A 16097-nucleotide genomic window follows, 5' to 3' on the forward strand; every position below is an offset into this window, starting at 1 on the left:
TTTTTGAAATTGTTTACCGCCAATCATTCTGATCTTTCCACGAAAAATCTTAATTAAATTAAGGGTATTTTTTACCAAATGAACCATTCCACATGAATTGGTGATTTCTTCAATTTAACAAAAAAAAATTCATAAAATAATCAAAATGATTGATTTTAAGTCTCAGAGACTAAATTGAGAAGTTATGATAACTTAAAAACTATTTTGACTAAAAAACCAAATATTGTTTTTTGGTAAAGGACAGATGTGGTCGATGATCCGTTTCCGAAACTTGTGGAAGGGTGGAAATCATCCATCGCTGAAAATGACGTAAATTAGTTCAACTGTTCAGACTAATTCATATATAAAAATGGTTTAGAATTTCACTTTTTGTCAGGAAAGAAAAAGATTTTGTAGTCAAATCATATGCGAGGAAAAGCTCGCGTGCAAGGGCAAATAGATAATAAGTTGTTGCAAGCAACGTACTCAATAGACGAGAAAGACTCATTCTGCACCCCTGTTTAATGGTTTAATCATATTTGTTGTTTTCGTATTCATTCAATCCAACGATCAGAAATAGAGAATGATGTGTATAAAGAGATTGGGGTATGACTATCAATTCTCATAAAACTTTGCAGCACATGAATGGCATTGATATGCGATTCACACAAGGTTGTAAAAAGATTCTCTCCTGCAACCAAAATATTACGAGGGTAGTCAACCCTGCGATAAATACTTGTCGCATATTCAAAAATCGCACTAATCATCCAATAGACGTCTACCACATGGTAAATTATTGACAAGAGTATCTCTCCAGGTTTTGGGTTCTTCTGCAATCACACATTTTGTGATCGAACCATGAGCATGCAAGAAATTAGTAATAATCTAATAAAGTTAAACCAACCAACGCTCATAAACTGGACAGGTTGACACAAGGGCTGAAGTTAAGATAAGGGCAGAATAGAACCCCATACATTTTAGAAGCAAAGCCAATTCATACAGTGGTTTGAATATACATACAATCCCACGGACTCACAAAGATCGATTAAAGTCGAAAACGCATGGATTAAATCCCAAATCAACTACAATTCAGTTCCAACACATTCTCAATGAAGTGTAAAGGAATGATGTACGCACAATAAACAAAACACAATCTTCACAAACAAATGGACAAACCAAACAAACATCATTTCATTATTTTTCACCTTAGGTAAGATCGTCCTCCTCAAGTTCCTTGGACTTCAGCTTTTCCTTCACTCTCAGCAGTAAGGTTGTCTTCCATGCATCCTACACGGCAAATTCAACACCGAACATCAAAATATTGAATTTGAAGAGATATGCAGATGGGAAAGAAAACACAAATGAAATAGGTATTTATTGAACTTGGATGCATAACATCGAATGAAAGAGACATACCAGTGGGGTCATACTATCAAATTCCTTGACCACGTCAGTGAACTTCGCAATGTCTTCCTCATCAACTGCAGCGGCAATATCCTGCATAAAACACAATGATGACTTTCTCAAAATTACTACCTTGTTACGTGCTGTTTTCATTTTTTTAATCAATCAACCATGAAACAACTAAACATCACTAAACTGAAAATACTTCCAAAATAACTCACCGCTAAGAACCTGTACTCCCTTGTTCCTGAAAAAGTAGGATCTAAATCCTGCAAAAGTACAAAAAAGTATGTAATTTTCCAACTGATAAGGTAGTCAATACCAAAATCCTAAACAAGAGCCAAACTCAGACCTGATATCGCTCTAATGCATTGGTGATTGCAACTACATCTCCTTTGCAAAGTTGGCATATTCCAGCATTAAGAAGATGCCCCTTAACTCCATACTTAAGCAAGTTGTTGTTGAGTGAGTGCCGTGCAATTTCTTCATAAATTTCAATAGACTTGGGGTACCTGCAGAATATAACATATTTGTTGGTTATTTACCAGCATTTGCAACAATGAGAAGCTATAAAGAGGTCTTCTAGATAAGCAAAAAAAGTGAAAGAGTGATTACTAGTTATAAACTAGAAGGTTCTAATTAAAAATAAATAAATAAAGCTGTAAAAGCGAAGAATGTAACACAAGATGTTATCAAAAGTATGAGTATCCATATTAAACTAGACAAGATGGCAAGAATACACAAAATGTTTTTGCTATTAAATGGTAGGGAAAGGCTTACTGTTCAATCTGAGCAGCAAACTGAGCAACTTTCTGCTTGCACTGGTTGGCCGACGTTGTTACTTCTTCGTTTTGGAAGAAATCAGCTGCCCTTTCAAAGAACTCAATAGCCTTCTCAATATTTTGTTCAGACTCATATAGTTCGGCAATTTCCTACATGGAAAACATGTATCAAGTAATGATTCCTATGGTTTCCATAGCATCATATACTACTGACGCATTCAGCATGAAAAGCATCAATGCCAAGAGTACAAAAGATGAACACTTGAAATATTTTTTGTCATCACCCCTTCCCTTCTCCCTCTATATGGGGTTAGACATGAATTCTGATCTTCCATTATTTACTATTACATATTCTATCTCCTTTCGTAACTGATCCCAAGTTAGTCTTTGACAACTTCTTTGATCTTCTAACTTCTAATTTAACTAATCCTCTTTGGTTATGGGAGAACTTACAAATATACAATGTACATGTCTATACTGTTTCTCTTATCTGCATACTATTACAAACAATGGTAGAACGGCAAAGGGAATTGCATATTGAGAACTTACAAATGGGACACCAAATTATAGCACACAATTGCAAGAAGAGATTTAAAATATCATCTTGAAACAAAAGATTGATTCTTATATAACTGTGGAAAACAATACCTTATAGTATCTTGCAGCCATATTAAGCCTTCCAATATCACATAGCATATTTACCGCCTGCTCTAAGCAAGAAATGGCCTCTGTAGAAGACCAGAATTATGTTACAAAATCCAATTAAGATTATCCTAATCAAACACGAACACAATAGAACAAGAAGGATATAACTGGGGATGAAATGCAAGTAGAATGGTTTTAGACCATACCAAGACCAAAAAAAGAAAATTAAATTTCATGCCACAAAAGTACTACAACCATATTACAATAAGATAAACCAAGGTAAAATTACTAACACTACCACCCGTTGTACCCAAGTTGCTTAGTTTGATCTAAACTGTTTCAAAGGTCATGAACCAGCTAAGAACACTGGGGTTTTTTTTGCCAAACGTAGATATGTCTACCAAAATATCTGCTACTTATGGTACACTATATAACAAATTCTGTATTGCTAACGTAAAAAACTTTACTCTATGTGATGTATCAAGAATGAGATTACAGACTGAAGCTTTGTGTATGTTATCCATATCTTTTGCAGATCTGTAAGACGAAGCAAACAGTTTGGCTCATTCTCTTCATTTCCCAGATGATTATTTCCCCTTCCAGGACTTTGTGGGCAGTGAGGAAGCATATACGTAAGATGTAACATAAACATATACATACCATTAACATTTGTTTTCTTGTAGCAATGTGCAGCATCAACATAAGCTGTGGCGGCTTCATGTTTGCTTTCGCTCTATAATGGAAAAGCATTGCTATCAGGTTTTATTAAAAACATTAAAAATGAAAGAAATTGCATAGTCGAAACATCAAAACCACTAACCTTCAAATGACAGTTTGCCAACTTGACATATGTTGCTCCGGCTTTGTCCCCTGAAACGCCATTTTGTAAAGATTAGAAGCAATTGAAGTGATCATTGACAAGATCTAGTTTCAAGCAACTCATAAATATTGTAAATTTTGTATTTCAAATAGCCACCACGGGAAAAATACGATATGAGAGTTGTCTTCGTGAGAGAGCGAGGCATCAGTTCCATCATATTGATATTACACCATATACATGCGACCGTACGGTTTTCCATGGCCATCAGTTGGAAGGATCCATATCCCAATTTCATCCTTTTCATAAAATTGCAGAAAGAAAATCTGATACTAAGTTAGAATTAGTTGTAAATTGAACACCATATGCAGATTTATATCTATCTTCTCTTACATAGGGAAAGTTTGGAATTTGGTTGTTGCAGCTACCAAAATTCAAAATATTTAAACATTATTTCCAAAACAAAATCCATCACGGCTTACACCAATAAGCCTATTCATCTGAGGCCCATTCCATTCATTGTTCATATCATTCAATTCAAGGCCTCCAATTCAAACAAAGTTCAATCCTTTCCAACAAAATGAGATCAAGCAAACCCTAAAGTTCAAAATTTAATAGATTTTGTTCACCAGGTCGAAGGATTCGAAGATTTCCACTTCATAAAAATAAAAATAAAAATATAAAAGAAAAAGACCCTATAAAAAGGGAAAATCCACATTCATCGATCAAGGCCATTGATTGTGATCAAAACCCACGATTGAATCAATTCAATCGCCCAAAATACCAAAGACGTGAAAACCTCCAACAAGAGATCCCCCAATTCTTATTTTCGTCTGCAATTTTCCCTCCAATCAAACGATCGGAAGGCAATCAAGGACGCAGAAAGAGGAAAACTCACAGGATTTGGCGAGCTTGTAGGCATTGGCAGATTTGTCGTAGAGTTCGGCGGCGTCTTCATGTTTGGAACCGAAAAATCCCCAGCTGCTCAATTTCTTCTCTGCTTTCCTCTCGAAATCCTCCGCCCTAGCAATCTGATCGCCCATTGCTTTTCAAGTTCCTGAGTTTTTCTGAGCTCTGGAAATGGAGGCTTAGGGGAAAAGTAAAACAGAAGTCGCGGTGGGAAATAATCTTTGTCAAAATAGTTCTCGAAGGTTTCTTTCAGGGACGGAGGGCGTTATTTTATTAGAAACACATACAAATAATGATATAATTAGATTATAAGCATAATATTATTTTGCTTTTAAAATAATTAAAAGTGATGTAATAAAAATGTTTTATAACCAAGTTTTGGTAAAATACAAGTGAATTTGAAAAGACACTTAAAACATTTAAAGATCAGTTATGTACTTTTTACATAAATACTTATGCTTTTAAAATCAAAAAATATTTTCATTAAAAACTTTCAATTATTTTAAATGAACTTCTAAACCAATCCTACAAACATTATTTGTGTTTGAAATATATAATCACTTAGTCAATCAAATATTTTTGTTGTATAATTAGCCATATGATATGAAAATTTAGATCAATTGCTTTAAAAAAATTTAAATTTGAATCATGTTGATTAAAACACATAATATTCTAATATACTTTAGCATATTCTTCTAAAATAATTCCATTTTTTATAAAATTATTCTTGTAACAAAAAAGTTCTTCAAAAGTGAAAAATAAAATATAAGAAAAAATTATTAACCATGGCCCAAATATGAATAATGGAGGCCCAATCTCAAATAGTTTTCTTGCCGGGTAGATTGTTTGGGCTCATCAACGACTTAGAGATCCATAGATAAAGTAATACAACACCCCAGAATTATGCTCATCTTCTTTCTGCAAGAACTAAGAAATGAGATTAAGCTCATAATTCCCATTAATTCTGGATTAAAATCGTGAAGCCAAAAATAATCCTAAAAATCATGGAGTTGACATATAGATTATTTTTCAAGAAAGACAAGACCGCCCTTTATTAAATGAGCAGGGAGCATTCTCATTCACCGCACATAGTTGAGATAAAGCAAGCAGAGAATCATGACTGCTGAAGGCACCCCTACTCGTAGGAAAAATAAAAGGTATTTATGATAGAATAATTCCTTATTTCTATTATAAATACATTCCTAATCAGAGAATACTTCTTCAAGTAATCCTAATTCCATTAATTTAGAATAATTACCTAATTACTCCAAGATATTTATTTAGACAAATAATTTGAAATATTCCCACTAAAATGCCACCCTAAAGCAGGCTTGTAACATCCCACATTGACCAACGAAGAAAGGGTGATGTGCCTTATATGTACATGCTCACCTCCATATAGCACGAGACCTTTTGGGAGCTCATTGGTTTCGAGTTCCACCAGAACTCTGAAGTTAAGTGAGTTCGTGCGAGAGGAATCCCAATATGGTTGACCCATTAGGAAGTTCTTGTGTGAGTTCCCATAAACAAAACCGTGAGGGCATGGTCAGGGCCCAAAGCGGACAATATCATATTATGGCGAAGTCGGGTTCTGGATGTGTCAGAATGGTATCAGAGCCACTCTGTCGTGTGGTGCAAGTGTGCCAACGAGGACGTCAGGCCCCTAAGGGGGTGGATTGTAACATCCCACATCGACCAACGGAGAGAGGATGATGTGCCTTATATGTACGAGGCATTTTGGGAGTTCACTGGCTTCGGGTTCTATCGAAACTCCGAAGTTAAGCGAGTTCGCGCGAGACCAATCCCATGATCAGTGACCCACTGGGAATTCTCGTGTGAGTTCCCAGAAACAAAACCGTGAGGGCATGGTTGGGGCCCAAAGCAGACAATATTATGTTACGGTGGAGCCGGGTTCAGGAAGTGACAGGGCCACTCATAAACCCTAGAGGGCTGGCCCTTGTCCCTCTTCTCTTTATCTCCAAAATTCATGACCCACAAACTCTCAAATACATTCTTTTTAGAATTCGAACTTTGGCATTGGAGATTTTTGGCCCCTATTCATCATGAGCGGCTTTTGGTACTATTATTTTACAGGTGCATTTAAGTCAAAGAAAAGTTGGCGAAAATTTGCATCCACAAAAATAACACTCAACAAACAGCCAAGAACACATCAGGTTGTCAACTATATATTCCACATCCAAAACATCACAAAAAATAAAAATAAAAATAATAATAATAATAAATAAAACCAAAAAATGGTGAAACAACAAGAAACCAATGGAGGAGCTCAAGTCATTGCCCTTCCACTCTTACAGGACCCCAAGCCCTTGAAAGGTTTCTGCTTTTGATCGAAAGGTCATGAGTTCAAGTCGTAGAAATAACATCTTTGCAAAGAAAAGGTTAGGATGCGTACAATAGCCATTTTCTCCAACCATCGCAATGTGTAGAGCCTTATTGGCTTAGGATCGTCATTTATCTTTGGTCATGAAAATCTACAATTTGATACATCAATGTGCAAAGAATGTTCATATGTATAGTTCTTATCCTTCATGTACATATTTAACCAACTCAGTTCAAGAAGAAAAACTTTGTTATGATGAAATATCCCGCTTTCTCTCTACCTCAGGTAATGAGTGAGATATATTACATGTAAGAATTTTCAAAGTTTACGACTCTCTTTAGGATTTGTTTGAGACTATATAAAAGAACATGCTGATAAGCGGGATAAATTTTTACTGCTTCGGGAATATAGTCTAGTACATCAAGTGTCATCATATAAGTGGTTGGATACTCAAAAAAATAATTCAACTGCTAGTATTATGATATACTAATCCGTACTCTCGACACACTAAAAAGTCTTTCGTAAAGAGAGTCAGGGGATGCATTTTTGTATATTATCTTACAAAATTAATTGTCCTATTTTTGTATTTTCCACATTTGCGAGGTTTATCTATTTTTCCCTTTGAATATGACATCTCATCCACCTATTCATTTATCCGAAAGAAAACAAATACATCGAGAAAAGCATGATCCTGAAGCATCCACACACTCATATGCCCAAAAACGCACATGCTTGTTATGCATTGTTGATAACCTAACTTTGGTGACCTCGGCGCTCCGTCCACTTTGTCGGATAAATTTTATATTCGAATCACAAAGATATGATGGCTATATATATATCTTTATAGCTAGTGAGTTGGATATTAATTTAATTTGTCAATAATAATATAAAAAAAAAGATCAACCAGTAACTTTGACATTGTAGTTCTCTTTCGAGGATTGAAAAAATTCACAAAGTCATTTTAACATTCCCTGCTCACCATTGTGTGATTTATCAAAATCAGAAATCAAATTCAAGACATGCAATGTAAAATAGGAGCCTGAAATTCGTCTGCAAGCACTGAGTCACCCCGTAGTGGTTGTCATTTGACAAGTTTCAAGACTCCTACCTATGTAGAAACTCTACTTCTATAATCCAAACAAGTCATTGTTACCAAAGAAAAAAAGAGAGAGTAAATGTAAGATTTAACTAGTTTAACAATACGTTAATTTTGAGGTCCGACTCTAAAGCAGCGTATGTTGCGTTATATCTCGATCACCACGTTAAGATCGAGATGTCGCATAAAAGTAGACCTGGAATGATGCCAATTAATCATGAACAACCTATGTTCAAATGGCATCCACATGTCCAGAAAATTATAGAAAGTGAAGTGTCCCCGTTTTGTGCAGCTACACCTCACTTTCCAACCTTACTTTCCTTTTGTTTGTGGCATCTCGTATGCCATCCGATTTGCAAGAATTTTTTTTTTTTTTGGCAACCGATTGTTTTCAACAATATTCGGATAATGAAGAGTTATTATGTCAATGTCGTAACACAGTCATACAGTATAAGTAATTTATTTTTATTATAACACGTGAACTGATTATCATATATTATATATCAAGTGCGAACTCATTCCATATTATTGAAAATAAATCTTATATTGATGATTGGTTTTATAGTGGAATCTCAACTTTCTTCATGGTATCAAAGCTAGTTGTCCCACGTGTGAAGCCCAACGGCTACTCGTACTCCTCGTCATCCAATTTGTGCTTATGAAAAGTTTGATTACTTCTCATATTGTCAATTGATTTTATAGAGGAACGTCAACTTTCTTCACACATACATAATACAAAGTAATTTAATTATGGATTATTCTTAGCTATGCCATTTGAAACTTGATTTTAATCTCACATTGCTCTATGTAACTTAAAAGTCGCAACTTTACTCCCTAAAACTCAAAGTTCGATCCACTTTGCTCTCTGGAACTCAATTTTGATCTCATTTTGCTCACTGAAACATGAGAATCTTTCTATAAAACTCAAAATTTGCTTTATATTGTCTTAGATCTGTTAATTTCTTATGTGAGTTTGATTTGGATGCGTTAGGCTAATCAAATTTTTTTTTCCATTTCTTCAAATTTTTTTTTTAATTTAATATTTTCTAATTGTTGAATGTTAACACATAATGGAGCTTCATAATCAAATTTATTGCACACGTGACATGGTCTTATTGAGTATTAGGTCTCATATATGTTTGAATATGCGACCTATAAGTTTTAGGAAAAAGAGAGAGTCCACAAGTTAAAGTGAAATAATGTTTGAGTTTCAAAGAGTAAAAATAATGACTTTTGAATTATAAGAAGCAAAATAAAATCAAAATAACGTTTCGGGGACGTAACTAAAATTAAGCCATTAATTATACAACTTAACTATTTTCTACTTGTGTTCTTTCTTTTCTAGAATTTAGAAGAAGGGGCGATAATTAAATGGTAGGTCCAAATTTTTAACAACGAAAAAACGCGAATAAATGTTTGACCACTTAAGTTAGGAACTCTCTACATGCGTCTTCAAATTGATTAGTTTCATCTACAGGCATTTCTTCCTCGACAAAAAAAAAAAAACACAAAAAATTGATTTGACCTGGTATAATTGTTCTGTCACATCTAAGTTTTTGACATGATTAACAGGCTAATTATAAAGGAATATGATTCTCTCTCTTTCTATTACCATCTTCTTCCATTCACTCATCTCACATTCTTCTCTTTATCTTATTTTTTATATAAAAAATTCAAAACATGATATAAACGTGACGTAATCGTAACTGTTTAAATATAAGAAAATGAAAGAGGAAAGAGATTAGGAGGGCAGATAATCGTACTCTAATTATAAAAGATCAAAGCATCACACTTGTTGAATTTTAAATCAAATTATCCCCTAGTAAGGCCAAAAATATGAGCAAAATGGCCATTATATTTCTTCTTCGGCAAATTAATTAAAAGAAAATTTAAACCTAATTGATTGGTTTAAAAATTTGCCAGATGGGACTCCTCTTCTAATCCGTTGATTTAAAAATCCCCCAAATATTTTCACTAAAAAAATCCCCAAAAATTAAGCTCTCACCAAACTAACTTAAATTACAATTCTACCGTTCGTTAAACATCCACAAAATAGGGCAATGTTATCTACACACATAATTTTACTTCTCACACATTATTCTCAATTTTCGACCATTATATCGAATGAATTGAAAAAGTTTAATAGTAAAAAAATAACAGAAAATATGTAAAATGTAAAAATAAATGTTTGAATAAGACTATTCCACAAATAATCACACTCCATGCACATTAACTACTCCATGCACATTAACTACGTTTGAAAAATGTTAAGAAGACTCTCAAGAAAAACTCTCTACGCCAAATTAAATCGCCCCCACCCCACACGCGGTCATCACATATTCATCCACAACCCTACCCTACATGCAGTCATCACACATCAAAAGTTTTTCATGTACAAAAAGACAACATAACGCAGAACACACTCTTTCTCTAGCAAGAAAACCGAGCATCCATCGGAATGTCGCCGGCAGCCGAAGCCCACGTGCCACTGCTGCAGGACAGAAAGCCGGTGAGGCGGGGGTCTGTTTCAGGGGCCGTGTTCAACGTGTCCACGAGCATAATTGGTGCCGGAATCATGTCCATTCCGGCCACTCTCAAGGTGCTTGGTGTGATACCGGCTTTTGTGCTTATTGTGATCATTGCTTTGCTGGCTGACGTCTCGGTGGAGTTCCTGATGAGGTTCACGCATTCCGGCGAGTCCACGACGTATTCCGGCGTCATGAGGGAGTCCTTTGGGCAGGTGGGATCGGTTGCCACACAGATATGTGTCATGATTACTAATCTTGGGTGCTTAATTATGTACCAGATTATAATTGGTAAGCTCCAATTAAATATTCACATACGTCGGCGAGCTTGGTAGGAAAAGAATCAAATTAGTTACAGGGACATATACGTCGGCGAGCTTGGTACGAAATTAGAAGGATGATTATTTTCTTTTGTTTTTCAGGGGATGTTCTATCTGGAAATGGGGCTGCCGGAGTTGGGCATTCCGGTGTTCTGCAAGAGTGGTTTGGAGTTCATTGGTGGAACTCACGTGATATTGCCCTCCTATTCACGCTTATTTTCATTTTCCTGCCACTGGTTTTGTTAAGGCGAGTAGGTCAGTAAATTCACACAAGTAAACAAACCCCTTTGTGCTAAATTTAAAACTCTTACTGGGTGAAATGATAAATTTCTAAACTTTTTAGGGGTTTTTTTGCTAATTTTTAAATATTTAATTGGTGTTTTGCAGAGTCTCTGAGGTTCAGTTCAGCCATATCAGTTCTTCTTGCTGTGGTTTTTGTTGGCATAAGTTCTGCCATGGCGATCTATGCAATCTTTGAAGGGAAAGTCAACACCCCAAGATTGTTACCAAGCTTGGGCAAACAAACCTCCTTCTTTGACCTTTTCACTGCTGTTCCAGTCATTGTTACAGCCTTCACTTTTCACTTCAACGGTAAGAAATGTACATTTTTAGGAATCGAACAGTTTGCGATGTAGAACATATGGCATAATGGATCGAAGAGAGTTTAGAGTCCAAACAATGTTAGCTTGAATCGGGATACGAAGCCAGGAATTTTCACATAAGTAGCCTATAATTCTTCTTTTTTCCGTTTAAAGAACTGTTGTGTGATGCAACGGAAAAGTTGCTCCTTTTTGATTAAAAGGTCGCGGATTTGAGTTTTGGAAACAATCTCTTTGTAAAGTAAAGGTAAGGCTCCGTACAATAGAAGTTCCCCCCTGACCCCTCACAAAGGAGCCACCTGAGTTTAAGGGTGGCTCCGCCCTTGTATGAGCGTACACATGTCAAACTGCTCTTCAATCCATTCTGCCATCTGTTATACATCAATTTACTATTGTCATCTCAAACTTTATAACCATTGCCTACTCTGATTGACTTCATGCAGTTCACCCAATTGGCTTCGAGCTTGGTAAGCCGTCTGATATGATATCAGCGGTCAGGATTTCATTGGTGCTCTGTGCAGTCATCTACTTCTCCATTGGACTGTTTGGGTACCTTTTGTTTGGGGATGCAATCGTGGCTGACATACTTGTGAATTTCGACAGAAGCTCAGATTCAGCAATGGGGGCAGTGCTGAATGATGCTGTCAGATTAAGCTACGCCCTCCATCTGATGTTGGTTTTTCCTCTCTTGAACTTTTCTCTGAGGGTAAATTTGGATGAACTGCTTTTCCCTCAAAAGCGGCTTTTGGCCACAGATAGTAGGAGATTTGTGCTCCTCACTCTTGGCCTGCTGGTTTTCTCTTACCTGGCTGCAATTGCCTTCCCAAACATTTGGTACATTTTTCAGTTTTTGGGATCAACTTCTGCTGTCTGCCTTGCCTTCATTTTCCCTGGTGCGATTGTTCTACGGTACTCTCTCTATGCTTTTCATTTTATTAAACAATCGTCGTTTACGAAATTTAAACTCAGGCCTTGTGTAGGACTCCTAGAAGAACTAAAAGCACTTACCAAAGCATTTTTGACTATGATTGATTGAAAAACTTGAAAGACTACGACTACAATACAAGTCATGAGCCATAGCAAAGCCACGTCGGATAAGCTTGTTCATGTCGAAAGCCCCAAAACTAGCTATCTTATAGCAGACAACTAACGCAAGCCTACTCTTATCTTCTCCATTTCTTGGTGCAACCTCTCTTTTTCTTCGGCATAGCGACCTGAGAATCAACTACTTTTACAGGAAGCACGTGAAATTTTAATAAAAATTTTCAACGTGTTTATGGCAAAAGCGCTTATAAGTGCTTTTTATATAGTATAATCGGCCCTTAGTCTCCAACAAGTTCAGATTAGGCGCCGTCAGACCAACTAGTGATATGTTCTATCTTTATGTTCAAAAGAATGTTGAACTTGACATTCTTTTCTATTTTGTGCAAATTGCAGAGATGTACATGGCATATCTACAAGAACCGACAGGATCATGGCAACTGTGATGGTAGTCCTGGCAGTAGTAACAAGTGCAGTTGCCATTTCCATCAATGTATATAACTTTTTTGGGAACAAGTCCTAGTTGATTTTCCTTTTTATTATTTTCCAAATTGTTGTTATACTTGGAATTAACGAAAGACTTGGCATAAAACCGAATGCAGTGACATTCTAAAATTCATACAGCTGACCCACTTAATGGGATAAGGCTTTGTTATTGCAGCGATGTAGTTGAGCTTAGTGTTGCTTCTACAGAGTTCAAAGACATTCTCTATGTTTGTACCAAAAATAGATACAATTATTCTGGTAAAATTATTTACCAACTTTTGAAGAATCCGCCAAATCCCAGCATTTTACAGAGTTACTTTCATCGACTATTGTTTGAGTATGCAACGTTTTCTAATCTCGAAACAGGGTTGTGCACCGGTGAAACATCCGGCGATCATTCATATGAGTTAAAGCCAACTTTCTGAATTCGAGACATGGCGTTTTAGAGGTTGTGATGCAGCCTATAATTGGAGATCAAGAGTTTACAGACCTTGAAACATCTGCGGTTGGAAAATCGTACCTCAGATCTTGGAATCTCCCGAGTAAGCTTGACTTGTATTTCTCAATTTCAGCATTCTCCAGGGAATCCAGGGTAGATCTGATAACTGAGATTGCCCCAGCCTGGTGTAAAGCTCCAAGAGCTTTATCTGCAATTACAGAAAATAGATTAGACGACCAAAAGAGATAAGAAAGAACTGATTACGACAGAACGACTCTAGCATGTTTGCGGGGACATCCAAAATGCTTAGCATTTTTACTTTCTAAACACTTCTATCGCATACTCTCCCAACAACTGTCTAAACATAACTGTCAAATCTTTTAGCACCGCAATTATCAAATGTGCATTACGCTTGCCGGTGTGTTACTCAACAGCTATATTGTTTCACAATATGAATGTAGGGTACAGATAAGATATGCTTCATAAATCCAGAGGTTTTAGGCTACGATATGCTGGAATCCTATCCTTCCATTCAGTACTAGCGATGTATGATGGCGGTTATCTGTAACATCCCCTAACTTTCAGTTGATACGCGCCTTTTCTAAAAGTGGAACAAAGTAGGGATAGACAAAGGTGCATGCGGCAGTAACTGCAATGTAAAATTCTAACCTGAAGGTGACAGAGCAGAAAGAGCTTTCAAAGCCTCATTTCTTGTGCGGTCATCTTTAGCACCGCCCAACATATTTACCAACTCTTGAGCACCACCCATCTCCACTATTTTCATCCTCCCTTCATCTGTAAATCAAAACAAACGAACCCTCAGTTTCATGCGCTACCTATTCAAAAACCTCGATACAAAAGTAAACATAAAAATTTACAACCTGATTTGGAGATCAAAGAAATGATCACCTATAACATGATGCAGCTCAAAGACAATGCAGTTTCATAAAACGACTACATCCAACCAGGCAACGGGTAATTAAATGAACGAATTTCCTTGAAATGAAATGCTGCACAACGGAAAATAGAGCTACGCGAGTTACCATCAACCGCAAACTGAGCTAATCGAGAAGCCCCCATTCTCTTAAACAACGGATCCTTGACTGTCAACAACGACACGGACTGTTGCAACAAAGTATCACCTGGAAAAGTAGTAAAATTCAAGAGCAATGTCAGGTGAAAACCTGAAAATCGAAACCGCATAACAGGCAATTCTCATTTTTTCATAGATTAATTAAGATAAATTAGCTAAAGATTAGAATACCCATATAAGGCATTATGTTGTAAGCTACGCAAGTTGCAGTCCCAGCAAATATCAGTTTCAACATCCACCCAATTTTTCTTTCAGCTTCCTCTTCAAGAGAGAGCTCATCTGCAATCCAGTACCAGAATTCAAATTTTCCTTCATTTTCTCAGCAAGCAAACAACAAATTACGGAATCAAAGACAAAATCTTGAGATGGGTAAGCATTCGAATTACCTCTTCCGTTGTAAGTTGAAAAATTGCGGGGCGGCGCATTGCGCACCGGGCTTCTTGTACAGTAATACTTTGAACACTGATCACGAAATTTTCACATCACAATCAAAATCGGAGAAATTCGGACGAAGAAAAAGAGAATCGGAATGCTGGACGGAAACCAATTCGAAGAGGGAGCTTACAGTGGCGAGCTTGAATGCTAACGTGCGCATGGTGCGAAGAGGTGAGTCCTCCGAAGCTCGGTGCGGCGGAACTGAAGAGCAGGTCCGTCCTTGGACGCCCGGGAAAGAGTAGAGGCCGAAGGGTCTGGGTCAGCTGGTTTTCTGTTATTTTTGGGTCTAAACACAGTGAGTCATTTTACCAACGGTCCAAATAAAATAAAATTTTATTTTCTCTATTAATTCTTAAATATTTTAAGAAATTTCTAAACTACAAAAAAGATTTGAACTCAAATGCGCAGAGTTATTCGAACTTGAGTGTAAAAACAAAGAGCACAATGTTCTGACCAACCTAACTAAGCTTGAATCTGGAAAAACAAAAAAACTTAACAATTTGATAAAGAAAATTAATTTAATCTAGAAAATTTGACTATATTCTTGCATGGAGCTTACACTAATCAAGTGTATATCCTCCTTCAAAAATAAAAGGCTTTCTAGCCAAAATAGCCCTTGAGATTTGCATAACTTCTTACTTTGGTCCTTGAGATTGTTCACCATCAATCATTTTGGTCATTTAGCGAAAAATTATGTTAAATAAGGATCAAAATAACAAAAATACTCTCAATTTAACAAACAATAGGTCAAAATGATTTGACAAAAAATTGAGAGTATTTTTATTATTTATTCTAATTTAATGGAGATTTTTCATAAAATGATCAAAATGATTGATAATGGACAATCTCAGGGATCACTTCTATTGATGAAATAACCAAGGTGAGGAGTTACGCAAATCTCTTGAACCATTTTGGTTCAATAGATTTCAAATAACCAGAATGTGGAATTATGCAAATCTCTTGAACCATTTTGGCTAAAAAGCCAAAATAAAAACTCAAGGTGCATATCCTCTTGTGCCAATTTTATCAAGAAAATTTACTATTTTGTTATTATTCTTACATTTCTCTACCAATTTATAATTATTTTTTTCCTAATTTCTTTGCAAATTTGACACGTAGAAGAACCTGCCTTATAACCGTCTGTATCCTCTTGTGCCTGTCGCCTTGATCACGTGATGACAGATAC

At 36.2% G+C, this 16097-nt stretch overlaps 3 protein-coding genes across 4 annotated transcripts; 1 reads left to right on the top strand and 2 right to left on the bottom strand.

The window, feature by feature from the left end:
- Positions 1-918: 918 nt before the first annotated feature.
- Positions 919-4839, bottom strand: LOC137733814 (alpha-soluble NSF attachment protein 2). The gene is made up of 9 exons (XM_068473007.2): positions 4526-4839; positions 3631-3680; positions 3471-3543; positions 2814-2893; positions 2164-2315; positions 1736-1895; positions 1605-1652; positions 1396-1476; positions 919-1266 (listed from the first exon to the last, which is right to left on the bottom strand). The coding sequence occupies exons 1-9, from the start codon at positions 4668-4670 to the stop codon at positions 1186-1188; spliced, it is 870 nt and encodes a 289-aa protein (XP_068329108.1). The 5' UTR covers positions 4671-4839; the 3' UTR covers positions 919-1185.
- Positions 4840-10333: 5494 nt separating this feature from the next.
- On the top strand, positions 10334-13230 carry LOC137735126 (amino acid transporter AVT6C). The gene is made up of 5 exons (XM_068474506.2): positions 10334-10789; positions 10921-11073; positions 11206-11409; positions 11861-12326; positions 12855-13230. The coding sequence occupies exons 1-5, from the start codon at positions 10432-10434 to the stop codon at positions 12979-12981; spliced, it is 1308 nt and encodes a 435-aa protein (XP_068330607.2). The 5' UTR covers positions 10334-10431; the 3' UTR covers positions 12982-13230.
- Positions 13028-15280, bottom strand: LOC137735127 (uncharacterized). Of its 2 annotated transcripts, XM_088696723.1 has the most exons (7): positions 15042-15280; positions 14863-14938; positions 14648-14755; positions 14427-14525; positions 14053-14178; positions 13465-13591; positions 13028-13365 (listed from the first exon to the last, which is right to left on the bottom strand). In XM_088696723.1, the coding sequence occupies exons 1-7, from the start codon at positions 15069-15071 to the stop codon at positions 13296-13298; spliced, it is 636 nt and encodes a 211-aa protein (XP_088552849.1). In that variant the 5' UTR covers positions 15072-15280; the 3' UTR covers positions 13028-13295. The 2 variants fall into 2 exon arrangements, with proteins under 2 accessions (XP_088552849.1, XP_068330608.2); XM_068474507.2 differs by having other exon boundaries at positions 13028-13591; positions 15042-15268.
- Between the last annotated feature and the right edge of the window lie 817 nt (positions 15281-16097).

This window comes from Pyrus communis, chromosome 7 (assembly GCF_041283825.1).
Source record: "Pyrus communis isolate YQ-2024b chromosome 7, ASM4128382v1, whole genome shotgun sequence".
Classification (NCBI taxonomy): Eukaryota; Viridiplantae; Streptophyta; class Magnoliopsida; order Rosales; family Rosaceae; genus Pyrus; species Pyrus communis.

Bases quoted from the DNA above. Each gene is read 5' to 3' on its own strand.
- LOC137733814 (XM_068473007.2), bottom strand. From the start codon at position 4,670: ATGGGCGATCAGATTGCTAGGGCGGAGGATTTCGAGAGGAAAGCAGAG. The intron at 2,316-2,813 runs GTATTGTTTTCC...TTTTCCATGTAG, and splicing joins TGGCTGCAAGATACTATAAG to GAAATTGCCGAACTATATGA. The intron at 1,653-1,735 runs GTCTGAGTTTGG...GTACTTTTGCAG, and splicing joins ATGCATTAGAGCGATATCAG to GATTTAGATCCTACTTTTTC.
- LOC137735126 (XM_068474506.2), top strand. From the start codon at position 10,432: ATGTCGCCGGCAGCCGAAGCCCACGTGCCACTGCTGCAGGACAGAAAG. The intron at 11,074-11,205 runs GTCAGTAAATTC...GGTGTTTTGCAG, and splicing joins GGTTTTGTTAAGGCGAGTAG to AGTCTCTGAGGTTCAGTTCA. The intron at 11,410-11,860 runs GTAAGAAATGTA...GACTTCATGCAG, and splicing joins CTTCACTTTTCACTTCAACG to TTCACCCAATTGGCTTCGAG.
- LOC137735127 (XM_088696723.1), bottom strand. From the start codon at position 15,071: ATGCGCACGTTAGCATTCAAGCTCGCCACT. The intron at 14,526-14,647 runs GTATTCTAATCT...CTACTTTTCCAG, and splicing joins CAACATAATGCCTTATATGG to GTGATACTTTGTTGCAACAG. The intron at 13,592-14,052 runs GTTAGAATTTTA...CTGTAATTGCAG, and splicing joins TTCTGCTCTGTCACCTTCAG to ATAAAGCTCTTGGAGCTTTA.